This window comes from Clupea harengus, chromosome 6 (assembly GCF_900700415.2).
Source record: "Clupea harengus chromosome 6, Ch_v2.0.2, whole genome shotgun sequence".
NCBI classification, from domain to species: domain Eukaryota; kingdom Metazoa; phylum Chordata; class Actinopteri; order Clupeiformes; family Clupeidae; genus Clupea; species Clupea harengus.
Genome location: NC_045157.1, coordinates 25,839,255 through 25,865,601, shown reverse-complemented (window position 1 = coordinate 25,865,601; position 26,347 = coordinate 25,839,255). Strand labels below are relative to the sequence as shown.

General features: G+C 40.9%; 1 protein-coding gene across 2 annotated transcripts; it reads left to right on the top strand.

The window, feature by feature from the left end:
* The first annotated feature begins 123 nt into the window (after positions 1-123).
* syt13 (synaptotagmin XIII) lies at positions 124-24,380 on the top strand. Of its 2 annotated transcripts, XM_012814815.3 has the most exons (7): positions 124-474; positions 5,263-5,895; positions 13,358-13,577; positions 14,873-15,010; positions 16,694-16,995; positions 21,246-21,372; positions 22,055-24,380. In XM_012814815.3, the coding sequence occupies exons 2-7, from the start codon at positions 5,722-5,724 to the stop codon at positions 22,357-22,359; spliced, it is 1,266 nt and encodes a 421-aa protein (XP_012670269.1). In that variant the 5' UTR covers positions 124-474; positions 5,263-5,721; the 3' UTR covers positions 22,360-24,380. The 2 variants fall into 2 exon arrangements, with proteins under 2 accessions (XP_012670269.1, XP_031425438.1); XM_031569578.2 differs by lacking the exon at positions 5,263-5,895.
* The last annotated feature ends 1,967 nt before the right edge of the window (positions 24,381-26,347 follow it).

Below are 26,347 nucleotides of genomic sequence, written 5' to 3'. Positions count from 1 at the left end.
CTTTTTTGGATCAGTTTTTGTTTTTGGACTTTATCATTACAAGCAGAAGCTGTAGGCCCAGCAGGCAAAACTTTCGATGACTCGACTTGTCCCGTATCTCATGAGATAAATGGATGATGTTGCAAGTTCTTGCGTTATCATCGTTCGCACATTTAAAAAACACTGATGGGAGGGATATGAAGTTAGGGCAAATTACACATGATGACATACCGAAAACAGGCTACTGTTCAATATAATCCTTTTCCGTTGGCATTCCTCTCAGTTTTGAAGGTGCTACTGTAGGCTGCTTAAATAGATAGCATACTGCACAATCCAATGTGTTATTGAGCTGTAAGCTAAACTAAATTACTGAACTGTGATGAAACACACTGTTTTAAACCATCCTGAACATTCCAGGAGTGATGCTGACCTAGAATTGATGTTTGGGACTTCTCTACATCATGAAATGGGCGGCCCATCTCCCCTCCCATGAGTGTGAGTCTCATTTTCATTTGCTGATCGAGGCTCATCATTCACATGAGTTTACCGCTCTTTGGTCCCTTGCTACATTTTTAAGCATGTTTCTAGTTTTTAAGCATGTGTGGAGTTAGGCTCGTGCTGGGTGAAGTTAGCCTGCACTTTAAGCATTTGTGACATATGAGATGTTGTGTTTTCTTTCTCTATTATCTCTGCTAAGTTACTCTTGAAAAAGGTCTACACATGAATGTCAATTTGTCTTTTTTGACAACATAAAATACCTAGGCTATTATATAATCTACTGCAGGGGTTTTCAAAGTGGGGGCCGCGGCACCCTGGGGTGGCGCATGCTCAGGGTTGCCGCGGAATGGCCCAAGGCTTGATCATTTAATGACATTTAAAAAAAAAAAAAACATAATATCAATTTCAAAATTAATTTTATTGTAATTATATCAATTCAAATTGTATTTCCAGCACAAACAACAATAGGCTACAGTTTACAGTTGATTCAGGGCGTAACGTCAACAACAGTTCTTTCGTTGACTTCGTTCGTTATTCCGTATTGACAGCAGATGGAGGATTGCAGGTAGGCGCAATGGATACGTTTTTAAAGAGAGTGCATCCACCTCCACAGGAACAGAATCGGAATCGAATTCAGCAAAGAGAAAAGTGAGGCATTATAACGACTCGTCCCTCCATGGGTTCACTTGGTGTGGCGAGGTAACGTGCCCCACACCAGTAGGCTATGCCTGGTCTGCAGGGATGGTGCCTAGCAAATTGGCAAGGCACCTGGAGACCAAGCTCCCGGCACACCAGAACAAACACATTAAATATTTTAAAAGACTTAAAACACAGAATAGCTACCACACAGAGCGAACGTATGCTTTCTACTGTGCGTGTGTCTGGTACAAAAGGCTAGTTTTTTAGTTGTCGAGTTGCTTGCTAAATCCAAAAAGCCACACACTTAAGCAGAGTCGCTCATATTACCAGCCTGCAAAAAAATGCTTGAGGTAATGCTAGGGCCAGATGCTGCAAAAGAAATGGGGAAAAAACCCTCTCTGATAACACGATCAAACGTCGCATTGATGATATGTCGGAGGACATGGAATCTGTACTGGATGAGAAACTACGGCTAAATTGCACTGTCCACAATCCCACCTCGCATTAACAAACTCTGCAGTCAGAGACAGACACATGTGTCCCATTAAGTTGATTAATCAGTTGTCTGTGGAGACAAGTAGGCTATAACTATATTTTTGTGAACTTTATATTGAAGGTTTGTTCCTGTTATGTTTTGTTACTGCCAGCTAATTTCTCGATTATTACCAATACGTATTTTGGCTGTGATATAGTTGTGAGAGGGACAGACGTTGTCTGTTCATATTCTGTTCACTATTTATTCAAAAGTTCTTTTAAATGAGTTGAATTAAAGAGAGTGGTTCATTTGAATATAACAAAAATTAGATAAACCTCACCTTCTCAATTTAATGCCTATAATAAAAGGAGTTATAGCATATTCAACATATCACAAGGTTAAATCAAATGGCATAAAGTACAAATATGACACAAAGGAGGTTGAGAGTAAAAAGTAAAAAATAGGGGTGCCGTGGATGGAGAGAGATATGTTTAGGGGTGCCGTGAGCCAGAAAAGTTTGGGAACCACTGAACTGCACTGTAGGTCTAGGTGTCACGATTTCTCTCAACCACTAGATGGCGAACGATCCATAGACTAAAGAGAACGTCTTACTAATCGAGCGCAGTATCAGTTGTTTATTTTAAACAGACTTAATTCCCGATTCCATATGAATTCACCCATTCACGAGTATGGGTTTTGGAGACACCTCAATCTCATTTTCAGTTATAACAGTTTCGTGGCTACACTCTGCATTTTTAAATAGACATTAGTTGAATCGTGCATTGTTCTAAGTCTGTAATTTGACCTACTGCTGCTTGTGCCCTTGTATAAATAAGGTAGGTCAGTAATATCAAAACTTAAACAGAAATGTCTTCCTCTGCATTTAATAACCTCAACATCCTTACACACACCATTTTCAGCCCAACTCAGAAGCTTATTATGTAACTTGGGATAGAGAGGCTCCATAGCAACCCTGTCCAGATCGGGCTGTCACTGTTATTTTAATAATAACACCATGCCAAATAATCCCAATTAATCATTATTCATGGTAACTGTTAAATGTGGACGTTGATGGACTTTTCTAACTCCTACATTGCACTGTTAATGTACCTAGGTCGACCTTTGCCATTCGCTACATTGCCAAGAAAAGAATGTCAACTATAAAAGTAAAGCTGTCATTGTACCATCATGTGACATCCTGTTGGCTAGATACATCGATAAAGAGAGGGTGCTTCAATAGTTCTTTGCTATTTTGCCAACCTGTTAATGATCACAGCCCTAAGACAGGCTTAATGACTTCTTTCCATACATCTGTGCATATACATCTGTGTTTTCTAAGCATTTCCCCCTATAGTTTCCCAACCTTCAGTGTATTGTTTCTCAGGCTTATTTCTGACTTACTCACCATAATGGAGCAGGTGATGTTGAAGGAAATGTATATACACTGCTGTGAGGGTTGTTATCAACTGAGATTCATAAATAGTAAAAAAAAAAAAAAAGAACGTATATAAAATAACAATTATCTTGTTACGATTCTACATTGTAATGTCATTCCATCACATTGTCATGTCCATGTCCACATAGCACTGCCTCAGCAAGAACTTGATGATGACAGCCATTTTTAATTGACGCTTTCGAGTATGGTCACAGCTAGGTCTGATGCATGAAAATGGCTGATGTACGACTCCGGTATGACAGGTTTCAATGTAACTAAAGCAGACTGAAGATACTCCCATGCTGCTCATGAAAAGACAAGGGCTAGAGAGAAACTTTATGTATGTGTCTTTTGATACTGTTTGTTATCCATATTTGTGTGGCTGACAATCATGACGCCACAGCTAATACCTTGAAGGCAAGAGAGGACGCTTGCAAGAGCATGATGCGCATATGGTCCGGATCAGTGAGCGCACACAGAATGAGACGCAAGCTGAGGTTATCTCACAGTTTATACTAGATCTTCTCAAACAAATCACACTCAGAAACATCTCTATACACACAATGGTAGTATAGTGAAATCGTCTTATCTGTAGTATGGTTATATTCACTATGCTTTGATGTACTGTTATCTGTGTATGTGGTGGGGGTGTCTAGTACATTAGAGTACATTAATAACATTAGAAGCTTTTTTATATCTTGTTTAACATGTCATGTTTACTGTTGTTCATTTAAGGTGTACTTCAATTGGAGTATACAGATGTCTATTTCAGTTTCCGCAATAGAAGCTTCTGTTAGGGACGTCTTAATGACAGCAGTATCAAACAGCATTTTAGGAAGGAATACAAACTTGGAAATGGCATCTGAAATGGTCATATCCAGCTTCCCCCCTTGGATGGCAGCAGATAAAAAGGGGAGGGGGCATATTCAGTTTGAGGGTGTGGGGGTTTCCATGGAAACACATTTACGTCTATATGTAATGCAAAAGTTGGAGGGGTCTAAAATAGAATGGATAGAGGATCCACTGCCCTCAATAAGAAGAGAGAAGAGGAAAAAGAGGAGTCTCTTGTATCAGTGCATTTTCTAGTCAATTCTACACAGCGAGAACCATACAAGCGTCTCTCTTAAAGTAAAATCATATCAGATGGCTCAGTTTGTCTTTGATTCAGAGACAGTTTTTGGGATAAGACTAAAGGCTTGATAGATATCATGAATGGTTGCTTATGTCAGTCATGGGTGACGCAACAAATTAAAACCCCCATGCTGCCATGCTCCTCTTAAAAGCACCCCATGGATAGCTGTACCTCACTCTTGCATGAAAAGAAATCAAAAGTTGGTTTTCAGTGTAAGGAACGAGAGCTTGAATATAATTCTTATGACAGGACTTCATTGACCCACATTGGCAGTCTGGTTGCCTAATACATATGCACCTATAATTATGAGATTACAAAATCACATTTCCAAAATATAAGCTGGTGAGGAAATAATTCTGCAATTGTGAAATATATAAAAGTAATGGGAAAAGGTTCTCTATGTCTCGCAGTGCCTCATATCCCTTCCTCCAGCTAAGGCAACCTTTTCCTCTGCTATGGCCAATAGAGGTTTCAGAGACAATGACAACAAGTCAACAAGTCAACAAGTCAGGATCTGGTCAAACTGTTTCATTGTTTACTTAAGTCGGTGTTGCAATTTGTTATTTGTGCCACACATCTTTACCTACCTTTGTTGATAGAGTTTTCTCTTTTTATATTAGGTTTACACTTTTATTTTGTTTCTGCATTCATTTCAACCTCTGTTAATAATATTAAAAATCACTGAAAAACAATAATATTTGCTCCTAATGTCCCAAGGTTTTTGACATAATTAGTAGTAGAGTTAGGAAAGTGATGTATCTGCAGAGTGTCAAAAGATCAACAATTTGACTTTAGAAGATAAAGAAGTGGACAGGAAAACTATGAGATTTTTATTTCAAATAATGCACAGTCAAAATGTATGGAAAGTTCCAAGAAACATGAATGCCACCAGTTCGTTATCAGAATTGTTGAGTGTCATTTCTAAGCCATTACTCTGAGAGAGGGGTTATGTGATGACGGGTGAGCATTATAGGATATCGACCACAGAGACCTGGAGAGGAGGCCGGCTCTCATTTCTGACGTCATCATGCATGACACATGCCTGTCCCTCTTGGGACCGCATGAGTAACGCGTCTGTCTTTTTTTTCTTCCTTGTATGTGCAGCATCCACTATCTCCTTCCCCTCTGTCTCTCTCTCGCCCTCCCCCTTTGTATCTCTCAGCCTCCATCCCCTCCCCCTTCCTGATTTTCACTGAATTCACGAGCGGAGATGCTCGCCACTGATCCTCCTTCGTGCATCAGGCGCAGGCACGCAGACAGGAACGCTCTCCTGCCGTCTCTTTCTCGGATCAGTGGATTACTGACAGCGCTAGGCGTGCCACCAGCTTTGGGTTGATGGACGTGGGCTCTCAGATCTCTCTTCTACCATCACTTCCTCTTCTTATTTCTTAAATTCTTGCCATTTTAGGGGGAGTTTTTTCATGTTTTGAGGACAGTTAAATCAGATCAATCAAGATTTTTTTTTTTTGCAATGTGGTCAAAAGACTGACTTGCCAACTGCTCAGTCACTCTCTTCTCTCCAAGTCCACTTTCACTTCTGTTGTGGTTGTTGGTAGCGCCAGCATGATTTTCTCTATGGCTGCTTTTCTGGGTGCCACCCTGGGGACGGCTTCGGGGATCCTCACCCTCTGTGGGCTCTCGCTCCTCTGCAAGTCCTGCAAGAAGGGGAAACTGGAGAGTGCAGATGGTGCTGACCCTGAAAAGGCCAAACCCAGTGTTCTGCACTCCCTACAGCAGGTAAGCTGAGATTACTAGCATTCTATCTTTGCAGCATTTTGATGAAAGGCAAACAGCAGCCAGATTAAGTGAGGGAAATAGACATGTTTGACGGAGCTGTTTGTATGTCCCCGTCGCCCAATGTGGAAAACTGTGCAGTAAGTTGTGCCTTGGGCAAAAAAGTTATTATGGCTCAACTCCCTACTATGCTCATGAAGTTAGATTTACAAACGGTCTCTGCTTAGCCTCAGCCTGAGCCTGAGCTGAAGGCAGCAGTGGCTGCCCCCCGCCCCACTCTGGGAACGGTCCCCAACTATCCTACGCAACTGTGATGTGGCCAACGACGGATGACTCCTCTTAACTGTAGATGCTGGTTCCAAACTCTTTTGCCATTTCAACTAGTGCATACACACACTGAAATCTGCCCAGGTACACACACACATATTAACACACATGCCTACTTACCTGTGCATGCAGACAGACAGGAACCACACTCACACTGAAACTCAAATGTGCATGCACTCTCCTTAACACAAATACAGATCAATCAGCCCATTAGTTTTTTTCTTAATACAGACCCTAACTGCAGTGAGATAGAAACCCAGTGGTACTCTGATACCCACAGTCTTGTTTTGAAATTATTATTTGAGGATTCCCTCCTCCACAACATTAGTTTATGACATTTCTGTCTGTAATGAGGAGCACCAGGACAGCCTGTGATGCTTTTCATGTGTATTCTATGGAAGGGAATTAAATACACCTGTCCCTCATAAGGCATTTTGTTCTTTTTGGAAAACAGATATCAGTTTTATTTTCCCTTTTCATTTTGCCATACAGAATACCTCGAGGCAGTTTTCATGCTAATGGCCTCAGATCAAATAGAAGCGTTGCCATTTGGCAAGCCAGCTGGGAGCCATTTGTTTTAATCAGAGGTTCTCAGCTGTAAGGACAAAAGGACAGTGGTTCTATTATTAGACCGGTTTGGCTGAAGGGTATCCTGGACTGAACATCTGCAGGTTTAGGGAGTCTAGTCTCCCTATTGTGGTCATTCCAGTGGTTTTGTATGATGCCTGAGAAGTACTAACATCAAAAATAGATAATTTGACATAAATGTCAGCTCAAGGAATTGCTTACAGCTACCCCCAAATGTTTTAGATTCTAGCAGTATGATGTTCTCAAAGAAAAAACAAATCATCCATGTGTAGATAGAAACAAGCACTTATAGGGGCATACACTCAAGGGTTACTTGAATGAATACATCTGATTTGTTTGTATGTTCATAGTTGATAAATACATTAGTTGCCACCCCTTTCACACTTACAATCAATTTCCTCCCTTCATTTTCATGTTGAGAAAGCATCATCCAAAGGTGTTAGAATAATTAGTCTGAGTGTGAAAGAGATTTTCCCTCTGTAGCAACATAAGTCACTCGACAGTCAAATGAATGGAGGATCTGTACACCAAAGGACGAGACAGACACCTCTTGTCCTCGAGTGATCTGTTCACTGTACATATTTATATTATACTTATACATATTTCTATGAATTACTGCAAATAGATGATTTTATCTGGTGAATCACCCAGTTGAGGTCACATTATTCACAATTCACACCAAACACACATGACTTATTTTCCAAGAGCTCGGGTCAAGGCCCCCCCCCCCGTAGAGCACAGATGGAGTCTCAGAGTAAGGCATGACTCACACTCACGATTCAGCCACCGTGTCAAATAAAAGGAATTCTGATGATTCCGTCATGTTCTGCGGGAATCAGTGTAGAGGATAACAAGCCTATTTTTGAGGTCTTACATCAAATGTCAAAAACAAGCAAGAAGCATTCAGAATGAAAAAAGCAAACACATACACACACAGTTTTCTCATTCTAAAATATATTTTTCCAATATACTGTAAATATAGTAGAGATATTATGGATGTAATTTCAGCCTTTCCTAGCAAACACTTTCAGTGATTTCCCATGTCACTTACACTGTTTGCACCTTACACATATGTACACCAACATCTTGCCCTGTTCTTTGTCTCAGTCTACCTATTTTATGATAATCCCTATTTTCCCTCAGTTCTTTAGCTCTTCCATTTCATGGTTCCTCTTCCAGAGATGCTTGTCAGTCACAACCTTATGCTTTAAAAACAAGATATCCACAGTGATTCTGATGTGGTGAAAATAGTTCATCTTCCTGTCTTGTTCTTTCCTTAATTATTCAATTAGACATTTTTGTTCCCACCAAACCCTAAGAGCAGCTTGTGAGCCCATAGCCACCATTCTGCCTGGTACAAGATAACTGACTTCACATTACTGTTGTATAGTTTTGGCTTTTTTTTAATCTTATATCTTGGTTGGTGGTGATGTTTTTTATCTTATATCTTGGTTGGCGGTGATGTTTTTTATCTTATATCTTGGTTGGTGGTGATGTTTTTTTCACCTTCTGACTCACATTATGGATCCATTTATCTTTACAATGATATCCTCTTCTGAACCTACACTCTTGGATACTATGCTTCCTAAGTAGGAGAATTGACACTAATAAATAATCACTGGATACCAACAAGACAGTGATGAGGATATGAATGACTCAGACACTCTGGAGAGGATCTACGCAAGAGCTCGATAATTTACCGTGGGTGTCCACAGTGTGTGTGGAAACATATTTGAATGACCTTGAGCATGGCTCATCTTGAGCAACTCTACAAATCTCCATTCAAGCTCTCAAACATGATGTGTGGTCTGACAGGATATGTCACTGCTACCTGCCAACTACTCTATCTCCAGCTACCCCTGTCAAGAGTTTGAAAGCAGCAACTGCAACTGTTTTGTGGGCTAAGAATGTTGCTTGTCTATTTGGTACCCTGCAGCCTCGTGCCTGGCTTGATCTAGCAGAGAGAACTGCATTAGGCTGTTTGTGCTGAATGGAGATGAGAGTTCTTGCTAGAATGCCCAACACATTTAAAAGACCATCTATCTCTCACTATGAAGAGATACTTTTCTAACAATGTGATTCAAATATGACAACATATATCTGAGAGGGGAAGGTGGTTACATTTTTCTGAGCAAAGCTTCTTGACACTGACACTGTCACAATAGCATCTCTGTTGTCACTGGTTGTCAAAAAAGATCTCAGCGCAGCAGACGGCAGCGCAACCTGGGTAACCTCCGCTCACTTCAACAAACCTCATCTACTGTAACCTCTTTCTCTGTTGGCCTGTGGAACTGTCAGTCTGCAGTCAAAAAAGCTGATTTCATCTCAGGTCATGCCAACCACCTCTCTCTAGGGCTCTTAGCTCTCACAGAGACATGGATCAAACCTGAAAACAATGCTATCCCGGCAGCACTCTCCACTAACTATGCCTTCTCCCATACTGCCCGACCATCTGGTCGTGGAGGTGGGACGGGGCTGCTGATTTCAGACAACTGGAAATTCACTCCACTGCTGCCTTCAAACAGGTATGCCTCCTTTGAATATCATGCAATTATGGTAACTGCTCCTGTTAAAACTTATGTAATTGTCATCTACCGTCCACCAGGACAACTGGGTGATTTCGTCCATGAGCTGGACACCCTGCTGTCATCCATCCCAGACCACGAGTGTCCAACACTCATCCTTGGCGACATGAACATCCACCTAGACAATCCCAACTCAGCTGACTTTCGGACCCTGGTTCACTCGTTCGACCTACAACAGGTCCCCACTCCTCCAACTCACAAAGCAGGAAAATAGCTTGACCTCATCCTTGCTCGGAACTGCACCACAGACAACCTAACGGTAACCCCTCTGCATCTCTCGGACCACTTCTTCATTCGCTTCGATGTTCGGCTCATTGAGCAACCCTCTGTCCCCCCTCCGATGGTCTCGTTCCGGCGCAACCTCCGCAACCTCTCTCCCACCCACTTTTCCTCTCTGGTTTCTTCTGCTCTTCCACCTTTATCCACTTTCTCCTCATTAGGTGTCGATGATGCCACAGAATCTCTCTGCTCCACTCTGAGCTCATGCTTGGACAGTTTGTGTCCACTTTCCACCAGACCTGCTCGATCTACCCAGTCTCATTCGTGGCTGAGTGATATCCTCCGAACGCAGCGCTCCAATCTCAGAGCGGCTGAGAGAAAGTGGCACAAATCTGTAGCACTGGACGATCTTGCAAGCTACCAGACACTGCTGGCCTCCTTTTCATCCAGCATCACTGTTGCTAAGAAGACTTTTTTCAATGACAAGATCAACGGTGCAACTGACACTCGGAAACTATTCTCCACCTTCAAAACTCTGCTCTACCCTCCTCCTCCTCCCCCAGCTACTAACCTCACTGCTGATAACTTTGCTTCCTTTATCACAGAGAAAGTGGCAGCCATCGGGAAACAGTTTGACCAACTGTCTCCCCCCTAAGGGCGCAACCGTCAATGGCTCATCATTTCCTTCTTTCATCCCTCTCAGCGAGAGTGAGGTCTCCAAAATCCTAACAGGCAGCCGTCCAACTACATGCCCGCTGGACCCCATCCCATCCAACATCCTTCAAGCCATATCGCCTGCCGTCTTACCGGCAATAACACAGGTGATTAATGCTTCATTTAATTCTGGAACATTTCCTTCTCTTTTCAAAGTGGCTTGGGTAACGCCGCTGCTCAAGAAGCCGTCTCTCGATCCCACTCAGGTGGAAAACTATCGACCGGTCTCACTTCTCACGCTCCTATCTAAAACCATTGCGAGGGCAGCTTCCAAACAGGTCACCGAGTTCCTGTCAAAGAACAATCTCCTCGATCCAAACCAGTCTGGATTCAAAAGCGGTAACTCCACCGAAACAGCCCTGCTGTCTGTAACGGAGGCCCTAAAAACAGCTAGAGCAGCAGCTCAATCCTCGGCTCTCGTCCTGCTTGACTTATCAGCTGCGTTTGATACAGTCAACCACCGCATCCTTCTGTCCATACTGTCAAGTATGGGCATTTCTGGCAATGCGCACTCCTGGTTTGAATCCTACCTCACTGGGCGCTCGTTCAACGTGTCTTGGGAAGGTCAGCTGTCTGTACCCCACCTCCTCACCACTGGGGTGCCCCACTTCTCTTTGCCATTTTCACCACCTCGTTGGGCCCTATCATCCGCTCGCATGGGTTTTCCTATCATTGTTATGCCGATGATACTCAACTGTTCCCTCCTGAGGACACCACGGTCTCGGCGCGGATCTCGGACTGTCTTGCTGATATATCCACATGGATGAAAAATCACCACCTTCAGCCAAAACGGAGCTGATGGTCTTCCAAGCCAAACAGGTCATCCACCATAACATCGATATCAATATTGACTCTTTATCTCTTGTTCCATCCAAAACAGCAAGAAACCTGGGGGTCATTATTGATGACCAACTGACCTTCACGGCCCACATCGCCTCTGTCTCCAGGTCGTGCCGCTTTGCACTATACAACATCCGCAAAATCAGGCCGTACCTAACCCAGTATGCCACCCAGCTGCTGGTGCAAACCTTGGTGAGTTCCCGCCTTGACTACTGCCACGCCCTCCTAACGGGCCTGCCGGCTTGCGTGGTGAAACCATTACAGATGATCCAGAACGCGGCGGCGCGTCTGGTGTTCAACCAACCGAAAAGGGCACACGTCACCCCGCTACTCATTGAGCTCCACTGGCTGCCGGTAGCTGCTCGCATTAAGTTCAAGTCACTTATGCTTGCCTACAGAGTGCTTGCTGGTTCTGCTCCCACCTACCTAAATGCTCTTGTAAGGGCAAATGTCACACCCAGGACGCTGCGCTTGTCACTGCCGTCTGTGCAAGCACGGCAATCCAAACTATTCTCATTTGTAGTTCCACGTTGGTGGAACGAACTGCCTAGTACTACCAGAGCAGGGGCGTCCCTCTCTACCTTCAAGAAGCTTTTGAAGACCCAACTCTTCAGAGAGCACCTCCCTTCCTAACTGGCACCTTGACTAGCGCTTAACTTGCACTTCAGCAGTTACATTCCTGCACTTCTTTTTCCTTTCTAGGTCGTTTTTCTAATTCTTATGTAAAGTAGTATTTACACCATGTTCTTTATTGCTCTTAGCTTGACTGTTCTCTCCATTGTACGTCGCTTTGGACAAAAGCGTCTGCTAAATGACTAAATGTAAATGTAAATGTACTCCTCAGAATCAGAACATGTCTGGCAACATTAAAGGGATTTGTTTCCGGCTGTTGTTGACTCTCAAACAAAAGAGAATACACACATTATTTACAGACAATACAGGCCAAATCCATCAGATGGACATGGACCAAATAAAAAACACTGCTAACATTATAAGACCTGAGAGCTACTGGAAATGATGGATTTGATCCACAAGGCCTTTCATATCTTTCATGTGGCTCCCACTCACAAGCACCACTTAAATGTCATCACAAACAACAGAATATCCTTATGTCTGAAAGCTCCTTGGCAACACACAGACTGGCCTTTAGTATGATTTTTTTCTCTGAGAGTTCAGTAAATGGATTACTTTACCATAATTGCAACTGTCAAGAATAACTTTGAATGATATTTTCCAATACTAGTATGTGCTGCCATCTATTGCTTTAGGTAATATTAACATTTGTCTTATATAGAGAGCTTTGATTCAATTCTGATTCTTCCCAATAACTTCAAATTAAATTGTGTAATGATATTTCAACACCAGCTCAATTAGCAGACCTGGGGTTGTTTCGTTTGCTATGGATAAGTTACTTTCTGTCTAGTAAGAATTGTGATGGAAGGCTAAGCAATACAATTAATTGATATGTTTTGTGGCTGACGTTACATGTGGACTAGACCTTATTTTTCCAGTAATTACATAAATATTAAAACTCTTCTAAATATAAGAACCATTTAGAACTCTTATACTTAAATCTGCCAACCCCAGCTGCAAGCAGAGATAAACAAAGTGTTGGCTTGTGAACTAGTTGTGGACAAGTTGTAACATCAGTCATGGTAATGTCAGTCACGCTATATAGATGTAATTTCTTTGATTATTAATCTGTTTATTACTGAGATATAAGTCTGGAAAGTCTGGAAAGTACAAGGTGTGGTGTTTCAATTTCACACTGTACCCAAGGGTAATGTGGCCGCTGAAGCTGTGCGAAGTCACCTCGTCAGCCGTGAGCAAGATGGATGCAAAGACCAGCTCGTTCATCCGCAAATGGTTTTATGATTTTTACCAAAATCATCTGAAATATATGGGTGCACAAACTGTTGTAGCATATTCTGTTTTTTTCCATTGTACTTTAAATATCCATAATAGGAAATGTCCATACTATTGTACTTAAATATCCATAACATTTAAAAAGATGGGAAGTGGAAATGTTTAAAAAGGTCACAAGACTGAGCCCTGTGGTACTCTTGGCATGTGTTTTGTATTCTGTGTGGATGAGTGCTTGAATGCTTGAATACTACTGTCTTATTGTTTTACTGATCATTTGATGGTAGCAACACAGCCATGCCTTATCTGTTTTTCCTATTTTCTTTCAGTTCAGAGTGGAAAAATCCACAGAACCGATTCAGCCGAGAACCCTGCTGAATTTCCCAAACATCTTCAAACCTAAGCCATCAGTGACATCTCCTGAAGTCATTAACTGTGCTGACCCTGGAAAAACAAACGCAACGCCACCGAAGGAAACTGCCAAAGAGTCTGACTCTTGTAACCAAGCAACGGGTGGACCAGAGGAAGTCTTTGCCATCCCCAGAGAGGGTAAATAAATAAATAAAAAGTGACAGAAATGACCTTGGTACTACACTTTTATATAAATCAAAAGCGTCACTGTCATTTCACCGACCTCTCATCCAGTACACTATTATTCCACACTGTTCACTGATCCGATGGCAATTCCTAAATAGAGATGTTAATAAAATAAAACTATGCACATTTTGGAGTTGCATTTTGCAGGAGTATGTTGCAGGTTTTGCCCATTCTTACATCCAATCCTTCAACGCAGAATATGTAGATTTTGTCAACAAAAATAAAATGAGGAGTGGCGAGATGCTGAGTCCTTCTGTTCCTGATTCTTTAATTCAGGTGGATTAGTTTGCATTTTTCAGGGAGAAAGAAATGAACATTTACAATTAAAATACCTTTACCAGGCATACAAGAAGCATAGCTGCACTGGAAAGGTGGCATTTTCACCATGTACCCGAAATTAATCACTCTATGTCTCAAATTTGTTTTGGTTTTGACAATTAAAAAATACTGTACCTTCAAGAATGAATGCTGCAATTACAGTGCCCTAATGACAGTAACTAATCCTGTTTATTCAAGTCCAGCCATCTCAAGCCAAGATTCACAGTGTACTCTATTGGAGGCAATGCTGTGTGGAAGCAGAAAGACTGTTGGTTATTATGGACACTGAATGCTTTCACATTTGTTTTTGCTTAAAATGATGTTTAATTACCTCTGCTGAATTGTTCAGCCTCCAGACACAGAATAATTTATTGGGAGAAGTTGCAGTGGATTGGATAGGCATCTTGTGTAGACAGTTACAAACACTTTGACAGAATTATTGATACTAATTATTGATTCATTGACCTTGCCAAATAAAGTCCCTCGTGTCTCATAATTCATTTAGCTATCACTTTCCCAGTACTGTGCTGGAACATGTTTGCAAAGCTTGCATACCGGAGGCAGTGGGTGGTACTCAACTGGTAGAGCAAGTCTGTCACAAAGACAGCCTTATCCAGTCCTCCCATTACTGAATAGAATTCAGCCTCTTATTACTACTGAGGCATCCAGGTCAGAGTGTCAGCAATAAAAACAAACAGACACAAATTCTCATTTATTCCCAGAGCCATATAACTGCCACACAAACTAGCCATCACTCAGCCCTAGGTGACCAAATCTAGTTTATTGTATTATAGTTTAACTCTTTATTATATTTCCGAAATTTGTATCTAATTTTAATCAGATCATTTTCACATTCTTACTGGCAAGACTTTCACAAATGATAAAATAACTCACAGAATCATCAACTGGTGTTGCTCCTTATTTTCCAGATTCCACAGATGACACACCCTGTGACACTGAGCTGACCAATGGGATGACAACAAGTAGCTCTAGCATCCATCCAAAGCTACACTTTTCTCTCACCTATAACATGCAACACAAAGAACTGCATGTCACAGTCATAGAAGGTAAGCAAGAGTATGCACCCATATAGTCACCTCTGGGTATTAAGACATGTCAAAACATTTTTAAAAGCAGTCAGTAACAGAAGATGATACAGTGATCAGGAATCGAATGGCGCACATTCACTGAATACATGGCTATTTTTCTGCATTTTATCTCCTCTGCATACCCCATTGGCCATGTTAAGAAACATTACAGTATCACATAGCCAGCACAAATGAATAACACACAACAATAAACACAAATGAATAACACAACAACAATAAACACAAATGAATAACACAACAACAATAAACACAAATGAATAACACACAACAATAAACACAAATGAATAACACACAACAATAAGCACAAATGAATAACACACAACAATAAACACAAATGAATAACACACAACAATAAGCACAAATGAATAACACACAACAATAAACACAAATGAATAACACAACAACAATAAACACAAATGAATAACACACAACAATAAACACAAATGAATAACACACAACAATAAGCACAAATGAATAACACACAACAATAAACACAAATGAATAACACACAACAATAAATACAAATGAATAACACACAACAATAAGCACAAATGAATAACACACAACAATAAGTACAAATGAATAACACACAACAATAAGCATAAATGAATAACACACAACAATAAACACAAATGAATAACACACAACAATAAGCACAAATGAATAACACACAACAATAAGCACAAATGAATAACACACAGCAATACAAATTGTATTTTATTTTCAGCTGTCAAAACCAAATCAAAGGTCTTGATATTGGTTGAGTGTTGTCTGGTATCTCTGTTTGTGTTAGCATTATGGCAACAATGGTGCTCTGCTCAAACAATGACGGATGAAAAGGTCAGCATGGCCTTGCCACCACACGCACACACATACTAATTAAATGTGCACACACACCTTCCTCACAACTGACAGCACCTCAAGCTATCACCACCCTCAGAATGCTGTGACATGGATGCTTCAGTGTATCTGTAGGCATGGCAACCTCCACACTCCATCATAGAATGTAATTCATTTACATATTACCTCCACCTGGTCAAACCAAAAGTGTTGTGTTTATCAGCTTCTCCAAAAAGAGTGTCTCTGCTATAGAGACAAAAGTGCTGCCATTGTGTTAGGAGGAATTGAAAACAATATAGAAAAAGCTTTATATTATCACGAGAAAATCACTCAATCAGGCTTCATTAGCAAAGATTCAGATCTTTCACTTTAATGCTCAATGCAATCAGTCCACAAATCTCATGGATTAGTTTTGCTTGGCTGGATTAGATCATTCAAATGACACTTCCGTCCCCTCAGGGTAGAAGATGCTGGTGTGCATTTGTAATGATGTGTTTTGGGTACTGTATGTCTGTATTTGAAGTGTTTTTCATACACAACATAATAGCATTCCTAGGTGACTATGTATTTAATTTGTCATGTAGATCACACAATATAATGTTTTTGATTCAAACTAAATATGGCGTTGAAACATTACGTAATTCACCATTTCTTCTTATCTGGCTGAAGCCCAGGCTGGCTATTGCCAGGACAGAATCAAGCCATGTTTTCTCAATCTCTCTCCTCTACTTTTCGCACTTCTGAATGCATTTTCCACACGGTATGCTGTAAATACTCACTCGCTGATTTGTCTTCCTCCAGCGGAGCATGTGACTGCGGAGGCAGGGTGTGAGGGCTACATCTCAGGCCTGCTGACCACGGACGGGAGGGAGAGGCAGGCTCAGACCTCCGTGCGCCGCCTCACAGGTCACGTTCAGTGGGGAGAGGACCTGGTCTTCCCCCTGCCGGATGGGTACAAGATGGAGGGCGAGGTGGCCCTGTCACTCCACAGCTGTGACCGCTTCTCCCGCAACACCAACCTGGGTGCCATGAGGTTCAAACTGGCGGACGTGGGCATGATGTCAGACGCAGACTGTTGGGTTGACCTTCAACCTCCAAAGCAGGTACATATCAACAATGAATGTGGGGCCAATTCTAGTTCAACGTCTCTTTCATTTCTGATGAAGCCACCTAGTATGGAACCACATTGCCTGGCACAATGTGAAAGGTATTCTGAGAATTGATCGCATGTATCTGTCAACAACAATCATTTGAGGTAAACCATGATATGCATTCCAATACATAAAACTAATAATCAATGACACATGAGAGTTGGAACCCCAAATGTAGCCATAGCAAAACCATGCTACAGCTAAAGATGCTGTCATATACTAGCACTGTACTGATACTGTCATACTGTAGGGCTGTACATATTAACAGTTTTGATATTCAGATATCCAATCGTGTCCATTAACAGTTCTTTGGTTATTTGTGAGGGTGGAAGTAAGTTTACAGCAAATGGAAGATGTGTTGAGAAAGCAATGAAACCCTTGTGAGTGTTTGCCATCTCACTCCACAAACGAATGCCCAAACTATTGGGAGTGCGCATACCATCTATTTGAAGCGAGTATTTGCTAAAGTATCCCACAAAAGTTGCCTTGTTCGCATGAAATACTTGTTCGCACAATTCAATTATTTAGTTGGCACAATTTATAACCTTGTCTGCATAGGATAGTTTTCTCATTCACACTTTTCTTGTGCTTACCGCTATCCGAGTATCTGATAGCCCAGTCCGCGATACAAGTTTAATCAAATTCAGTGAATTGCTCCTCATGGCCCTCCAGCCTAAACTGTCTGCTTCAAATTCTGTAGGACAATCAGACAATCAAGTGGACATGGAGGGTATGCAGACTTAGATGAAGCTATAGACTTTATGCAGCAACAGTTGCAGACTTTGGGAAAGATGCATGTGTATCTTATTTACACAAACTGAAATTGAGCAAGGAACGTAGCTAATGGGTTTTGTATCAAAATCATATTTGAAGTCATTATATTTGTATGAAATCATTTTTGAAGCTCAAATCATGAATGTTGAAACACCGCAGCACCAAGGTGGCTAATTAGAGACTCCCCAAACTCACAACTTTCTGCTCACTTAATCTATGCTGTGTCCAATAAAATCCAAATGCAACATCTTATCCAAGTGTTACATCTTTAAGTGATCTAGTATTAGTCTCTTGGGAAGAGATAAAATGTCTCAAGTTTGCCAAGTAAATTTATAAACAAAATTGACTTTACATTTATACATACAGTAGATGGTATTATCAAAAGCAACTTTACAAGTGTATATACAATACAAAGTGCCTCTGTTTTTTTGTGGCTAGTTGAATTGCAGATATTATTATTATTATTGTTAATATTCATTATCTGATATTACAGTATTATTCTATATATACACATGCTCACATTAGAATAACACAGAATAGAACAATGAAGTGTGAAGATAAATGAAAGTGCCTGATGCTAGTTCCAGTGGAAGTGCTCTATGCGGTGTTCTGTGTTCACAAGCAACCGATGAGTCACACATCTTCAACGTAGATCTCATTCGTCTTCAGTCATTAGTGTTGTGGCGCTGTATATAGCACCAGGATATGAGCATGGATATTTTTTCTGTGTAATTACTCCATAATCTAGACTTGAGACATGACTAATGTTTTATTTGAGTATATTTCTATCAGAATGAGAAGTAACGCATCCGTCCAGCATCCCATGTGTGTGAGAGTTTCCCTTAGTGTTGTCGGGGCAGGTTAGGAATGTTACCAAAGCCAGGAGTGAAGTGACAGAAATGTCTGATGTAACAGGGGAAACGATCACAATGCAACATTCATTTGTTAAGCTAATTACCCATCTGGACTCCCTAAGCCCCTCTGGTGATGTGGACAGAAATGCTCACAGATCAGTATCTACCGAGGCACGTGTGGTGTGTGTGTGTCTCTGTGTGTGTGTCTGTGTGTGTGTGTGTTTGTGTGCATGTATGTGTGCAGCATGCTAAAATCCACCTGTCCTCCCACCCAGTCCTGCCCTGTCGACTCAGAGCAAGTGGAGCTCTGCAGGCAGGAGACAAGCATGTGCGTCATCAGAGAATCCCTCAGGATTTGCTTCTCTTTTCTGTTTCATAGATGTACTGTCGTTAGGAGTCATGGATTCATGCCTGCAGTATTTTCAGAAACAGAGCATTTTGAAGGTTGCATTACAACAACTGATACATATAATCCTAGATTTCTTTTTTTTCTTAATGTACAGTTCAGTTAAACCAAATGAGTGCAGTAGATGGAGGTGGAGGTAATAGATGAGTGTGCCATAGGAGCACAGAAGGTGAGGAGGCAGGGAGGTGGGGTTGGCAAGTGGGGAGGGCTGTGACGCAAGCACTGCGTAACTGCAGAGTGGGGCCATAAATTATGAATCAGTTTGTACATCCAGAGGCGTCCCCGCTTCCTATTTAAGAACTGCTAGGATAAAAGAGCAGATGGAACAGAGGAGGGGGAAATGCCTGTCACTCTCACACTAACACACTGTCATTAGCGCATACACACAGATAAAAACATACACACTAACCAACACACTGTCAATAGCGCATACACACAGATAGAAACATACACACTAACCAACACACTGTCATTAGCGCATACACACAGATAAAAACATACACACTAACACACGCAAATTTATTTTGAGTCATATTGTAATGTTTCTTCAGCACATAACACCCCTTCCAGAGTGGCCCATGAATGGAGGTGCAAAAATAGATTATTGAAAGAGGTTGCACACAGTGTTTGCTTTCACAAGGGTAATTATATCTATCCAACGTCATTGGTGTATATGTAACAGAGATGGCAAAAAAGAGATCGAAATGGGAAATCAATTAGATTACCATCAATTCCTCTTGAGTGTAACTTCAGTCCAGTCAGTCCTTCTTAGTCTCACCACAGGCTTCTATGCTGAGTGATATAGTGAAATGTGAAAAAGGTGTTTGCCATTATTAGCTTGTTTCAGAAACAGCCCTTTGTTCCCTGACGAGTTTTCTGGAATATATGTGATAGTGACTCCATTTTGTGAAGCGTTTAACCTCCTGACGACTTGTACCTTTTACATTCTATTTGCTCTGTTTATCAGAACAAATAGAACATTAGCATACGAACACATTACAGCGCTCTCTAGATAAAACCAGTATCTTCACTGAAGAAGTAAAGCAGCATGCACCGTATCAAACATCTTATTTTCTGTGGCATAATCATTTTAGAGATTGTGAAGGATCATCAGTAAGCTTGAATTTTACAGCCTCTCTGCTACTCTTACATGACTTACAGTTGGCAAGCATACACTCAGTGGACTCTAGTGGACTTATCCTTTATTATAGATCCTTAGTGATCAAATCATCCAAGATGTAGAGTTTTAAAAAGGAGATGTCCTTGCTCACATCTCTCAATGGTCTTCTGTGACCTTCCCATAGCAGTCTTCCAATAATCAAACCTCTCCTTTTCCTGGTTGTGAATAGATGACGTCATGCATGTGAATGATCTCTTTGGTAACGATTATACATTTCTTTTGAAATGCTGAAGGCTTTTTAATGTTTCCTAGGATTCCTGCCTATAATATGTCATTGCCTGTACAGAGATGGTTGCTAACCGGATGTGTGCACAATACCTCTGGATCCTTTCATTAGTTTGGACTCATCCTGTCGTCATTGGCATATGTACCCCTGATACTGGCATCTGCCTTTGCAGTTAAGGTTGAGGTTAATGATCCCCTGCATTTAAGACATACATTCTCCCACTCTGTGTGTGTGTGTGAGTTTGTGTGAGTTTGTGTGTGTGTGTGTGTGTGTGTGTGTGAGAGAGAGAGAGAGAGAGAGAGAGAGAGAGAGAATTTACCTGCCCCTTCAATTTGTCATATTTACAGCTAATGTAAGCCAAATGTGTTATATTTCTGAGAACATTATCATGTAAAATGTATGATATTTCTAATGAAGTAATTTATTCCTACAACTTTTAATCGCTTGCATTTATTTTATATATATATATGTCAGACTAAAATGATGTGATTTGTCTGTCTGTAATAATAATAATAATAATTGGAATTATATAGGACTCACGAACGAGAGTTATCAACCTCTTCATACATATTCACTGATATATACTTTGGGAACCTCTTCATACATATTCATTGATGTACACAGGCGCGAGAATAGAACGTGTTTGGCATTTAATATGAAGATGGTCATCATTTCTGCAGTGTCTCAGTGACCTTTAGCATTATATTGATTCAGTGTTCCCTCATTCCGTATTAATTAGAATTTTATATTTGCTCCAAACAGCCGCAGGTGACCTCATCTGCTGGTGAAATTCTTCTGTCAATCAGCTACCTGCCTGCTGCTAACAGGCTGGGTGTTGTGGTCATGAAGGCGAAGGGGCTTCAATCTGACAGACTGAAAAACACCATAGGTAAGCAAACATGCAGGTATATACCCATTTATGTTTGCATAAACAGGAAGTACAGACAGGTTTGTGAAGCAAATGCAAGAATCTGTATTGTTTATGTGGCAGTAGCGCCAACAGGACTTCTTAAATGTCATTACACAAGGAAAATTATTGAATTCAGTGTTTTATCTGTAATTTGTATATAGTGACCCTTCCTCTGACCTATTTTCATTTTCCAAAGCGAAAGGTCAATTCTCAAAGATGATAATTTGTTCCATATGAGAATGAAAGTAAGCCTCATAACACAATTAGATGGTTAAGCCAGTATGTTTAGATGGACAACAGTGGATAAATATTATGTTTAGACATACAAGAAGTGCTGAGATATTGCCCTCTCAAACAAAACACAAACCCAGTTTGAGGTCAGGAAAGGTGGGTAGGCGTATCCATGCTTAGAAATCTGAAAACCTACTGGAAACTGGTGCCAGTACTTTTAGAACATTCTGAGATGGTCAGTTGGGAGGCTTTGGGTGAATTTATGTGGATTTACCCACAAGACACTGCATTTATAAGAAATACATTCCAGACATTGTTGATGTTATAAGTGACTGTCATAACCAGGCTGTACAAAGAGTTATTTTTCCACAATGGACTGATTTCAGTAGAATTGAGTACTGTGTCCTCTAACGAGCTCTCCTCTCCTCAGACCTCTCTGTGAAGCTCGCCCTGAAGCACCAGTCCACCAAGCTGAAGAAGAAGCAGACACGGCGAGTCAAGCACAAGATCAACCCTGTCTGGAATGAGATGATGATGCTGGAGGTTCCCCGTGAGATGTTGTCCAAGTCCAGTTTGGACCTGGAGGTGCTGAACCAGGCTGGGCCGGGGAAACTGGAGCCCCTTGGGCACTGCCAGCTGGGTCTTCAGGCTTCTGGTACGGGCCTTCAGCACTGGCAAGAGATGTTAGACAACCCCCGCAAGCAGATCGCTATGTGGCATCCTCTCTTTGCCTGAGGCCTTCCCTCACACTCTCCCAACCCATCCGTCCTAATGTGTCTGCTGAGCCACACACTTACAGGCCTGAGTAAGCTCATGTGTTCCCTTGGTTTGTGTTTGTGGGTCTCTTTCACTTGGGTTCTCATTTTTGCACACATGGATCAAGTATGGACCCGAGTATACACACTGATACCTGATTCAGGGTGTCATATTTTTGTGACATTTGCTCTGTGTTTTTATTCCACATGAGATTCTTTCTGATCATCACTCTCAGAGATAACTGGTCATCTCGGCTAGTGATTAGTTGGGAGGCAAAAGTAAGTCATGGCTACACAATCCTGCTTTGAGTGTAGAGAACTGACAACGGTCCTTATGTCAGTGTTATGTCAGTTATTTTCCACAAACTTTATTTTATCTGAGCAGTATCAATCATGTTTTGATTTGGCATTTCGATCATAGGTGTTATAAAACCTATTAAGCTACTGTAGATATGGCTGTTCAATCCATTTAAAAAAGGTTGTCAGAAAACAAATACTTCCAGTTTCAGTGATTAAAACTGAAGAACTAAAGATAATTTATGATATATAACGTTCTGACAAAGACCAAATTAGCCTCTAGAAACGAAGACCAGTTTAGACCCTAGAAACAGGTTACACTAGGTGGTATAATGAAGAGATGGCTGATATCTTATTCTTCTCCAGCCATCAATCCTCTTCAAGGTAAAGTGCTTGCTTGGGCATCTGCCAAGCAATTGCACAAATGCTTTACACCAAGATCAATCCTAGCCTCCTGGCATTAGAAAATCACTACCCATTGTCAAATCTGTCAACTTGGACACAAATCACATACAACACAATGTTTTGTGTTGAACTCAGATACTCTCAATAACAAGAGCAGTTTTGTAAGGTACATTTCACAACGTATGAACAAGGTAACCACACCCGGTCTTCTGTGGCTCCCAACTTACTTACGTACGTATTTATCATTTAGCAAACAGTACAAGAGTTTTGGATAATAAATGGTGGTCAGTCAAGTCCAAAAGACTTTCTTGTCTAAACAGTCTGGTCTGTAGGTGCCTGTGACTCCAGGATTAGTTCTGTAAACAGCAAGTTGCCTGAGTTTTCTTGAATATTCCCTACCAAGGGTTCCTCTTCTATAGAATGGACTAGCTGGTTTCCTCTACACACTCCAGTGATGTAAAAAGTAAAAAGCCCCATCAGATTCACCCGGCATACTAAAGCAACCATGCTGAACACCAGAGGACATCAGATTTCAATTGTTTACAGTCAAAGATTTACACTTGCTCAATGTGTGTTCAGCTTCCTCTTAACTCTTCGTGATGTGATGTGTCCACATGCCCTTATTGAACACATACAGAGAGCCAATTAGCTGTATTTCGGCATGATATGTCAATGCACTATTTAGCCAGCTTCAAGGGCCTAAAAGTTATGATGTGTTCTAGTGCTTTTTATGTTGTGTACATAATAAAAGCGACATTGTTGAGTGAGGAACACACTTCAGGGTATTGCTTGGGCTTTTAAGACAAATCATGGGGTTGTCACGTCAGTGTCTAAACCTTACTTACCAAACCTTCCCAGAGATTAATTGTGTTTCCTCAAAGTCATTTTTTATGTTCTCTGGCTACTGTTCAATCAGAATGTGATGTGAAGTGTAAATGAGACACTGCTCTAGTGTGTCTGGGCACGGCTCAGCAGAAGTGCCTGCTGGTTTAGCCCAAGCTGCTTAAACAATCCTGTTACGCTCTGTACTGCGCTTGAAGGCAACATTTACAATCTCTTTCTAAGAAGATATCTTACCAACAAGTGTTATTCAGCCTTTTGTTGAAGGCTTTGATGCCAGTATGTGAAAAGGTTGAATAATTTCTCACAGGAGTAATTTTATAATGTACTGTTTGACACTTTAAAATATAGTAGCAATATGTGTAGAGGCAGCAGTGTTCTTATTTTTCCTAATCTCACAGTAGTAGTTTAGGGGCTTATATGTGCCACAATATAATAAAATCATATCAGCTATATGTATCTACTTCTTTTATGCCTGTGTCATTGCTACTTCTTAAGGTCATATTGAATATTAGTAATGCTTTAACATTGGATCAGATTCATAGTGAACAACATCATTCAGCATCAAGATTAGATATCTCATTTGCCTTATACCACCAGCACAATGGTCTTCTTCTTTCTTGCATTTTGATCAGTGTTGTCATCAGTGTTAAAATAGTTTAATATATTGCAGTGCACTTTGGGCATTGACTTTTACAGTCATTTCATATCGAGCTAAAATATACTGCAAAACTCTGAGAAGGGAAAAATGATGCATGAGCATCTCAGACCCAGGCAGAAGGCTATCTGATCTGCTGCGGTTCCTGTTCCTGTTCCTGTCCTACAGAAGCAGACAGTGCCTGCATTAATGATAAAAGCTCTCAGAGCAGGCGCTTATGTAAGACTGCTGCTGTAGAACCCTCCTGCCCCCTGTCGAGAGTTCCAGCCGCGAGGAGGGGGGAAATCTGCTGCCAAGATCACAGCCACTGATTCAGTTCTGTCTGAGAACATGATCAAATATCAGCTCTCAGAGGAAAGCCTGCACAGCTGCAGCAATCTGGGCAGTTGTGATCATATGGGTGATTAACCTGTTATTCCACTAGGCAGTTGTGTCAGTATATGACAGTTTGAACAGAAAAGACAAGCAAGTTTAAAGCACATATTTAATTGCAGATACATTTGTGGAACACATTTTGTGAAAATGAGTTTACTATGTTAATACTCAGAGCTAGATAATGAGTTCTACTGTAGCCCTAAAAGGAAACGGGGACATGAATGGAACGTGTGAAAACAGAGACTGAGGGGTGAAAAAAGCTGTTATCTCAAGCGTTTACAAGTGATTGAGGACAGACATGAGCGTCGCATTGATGTTTCAGTTTGCTCGCTCTCACTAGTTTTGCACGCTCGCTCGAATTTCATATGCTCGCTCTCTCTCGCTCTCTTTTTTTCCAACTGGAAATAAGTCATGGGGTGTGGCTCACTCGATTTGATGTGACATTTAATAAGCTAGACTACAACATTGACCAAGATTTCTGACACAAAAATAACTGAACCTTAAAACAGTATGGCAGCCCCCATCTGTTTTATAAACTGGAGAAATGCATCGATATACCCAAACAAAGCAAAGACACGGAGATAACCAAAGCACACGCTTTATTCCTCTACCCACTCTACTTCACTGTTCAGCTTGGTTCTTCATTACGCTTTCACTGCTGTTTTTTGTTTCATGATGCCTTATCTATAATTACTAGTGCTGTCAAACGATTAAAATATTTAATGGCGATTAATCGCATTTATGTCATAGTTAACTCAAAATTAATCGCGATTAATCGCACATTTTTATCTATTCTTAATGTCCCTTAATTTATAAATTTTTTCCATCATTTTATTTTTATTTTAATGCCCTTATCAACATGGAAAAGTGGATTGGCTTGCTTTATGCAAATGTATTATTTTATTGAAAACCAACATTGCCAAACAGGGCGGTACAAAATAAAATTATAAAGTGCACATTTCACATTTCAGGGATTCAGCCTATAGTGCAGAAACCATGGCTTAATATTGTATTCTTTTTTTTCAAGTTTGCTGGGAACATAGCAGTCAGGCCTCTTATTTCAGAAATAATGAACCGTAACAGTTAGGTTACCAATAAAAGGTAAGCCTACTACTTCTTTGCTTTCAGCCAGCTGCCTGTTGACATTTTCAGACAACAGTGAAGCTTGCTTCTTTTGCACAACACAACTTTTAAAAGTAAACTTTTCATTCAGAAGCTTTCTATCATCCATTTCGCCGTATGGCGCTCACCATTCACTCAAACCGTAACGTTAGCCTACTAGTTTGCAAGGCCAAAAAGAACGTTAATCTAAAAAAAAAAAAATTCGCGTTAATCTCGCGATAAAAAATTATAACGCTTTAAACTGACAGCACTAATAATTACTAATCTAAAT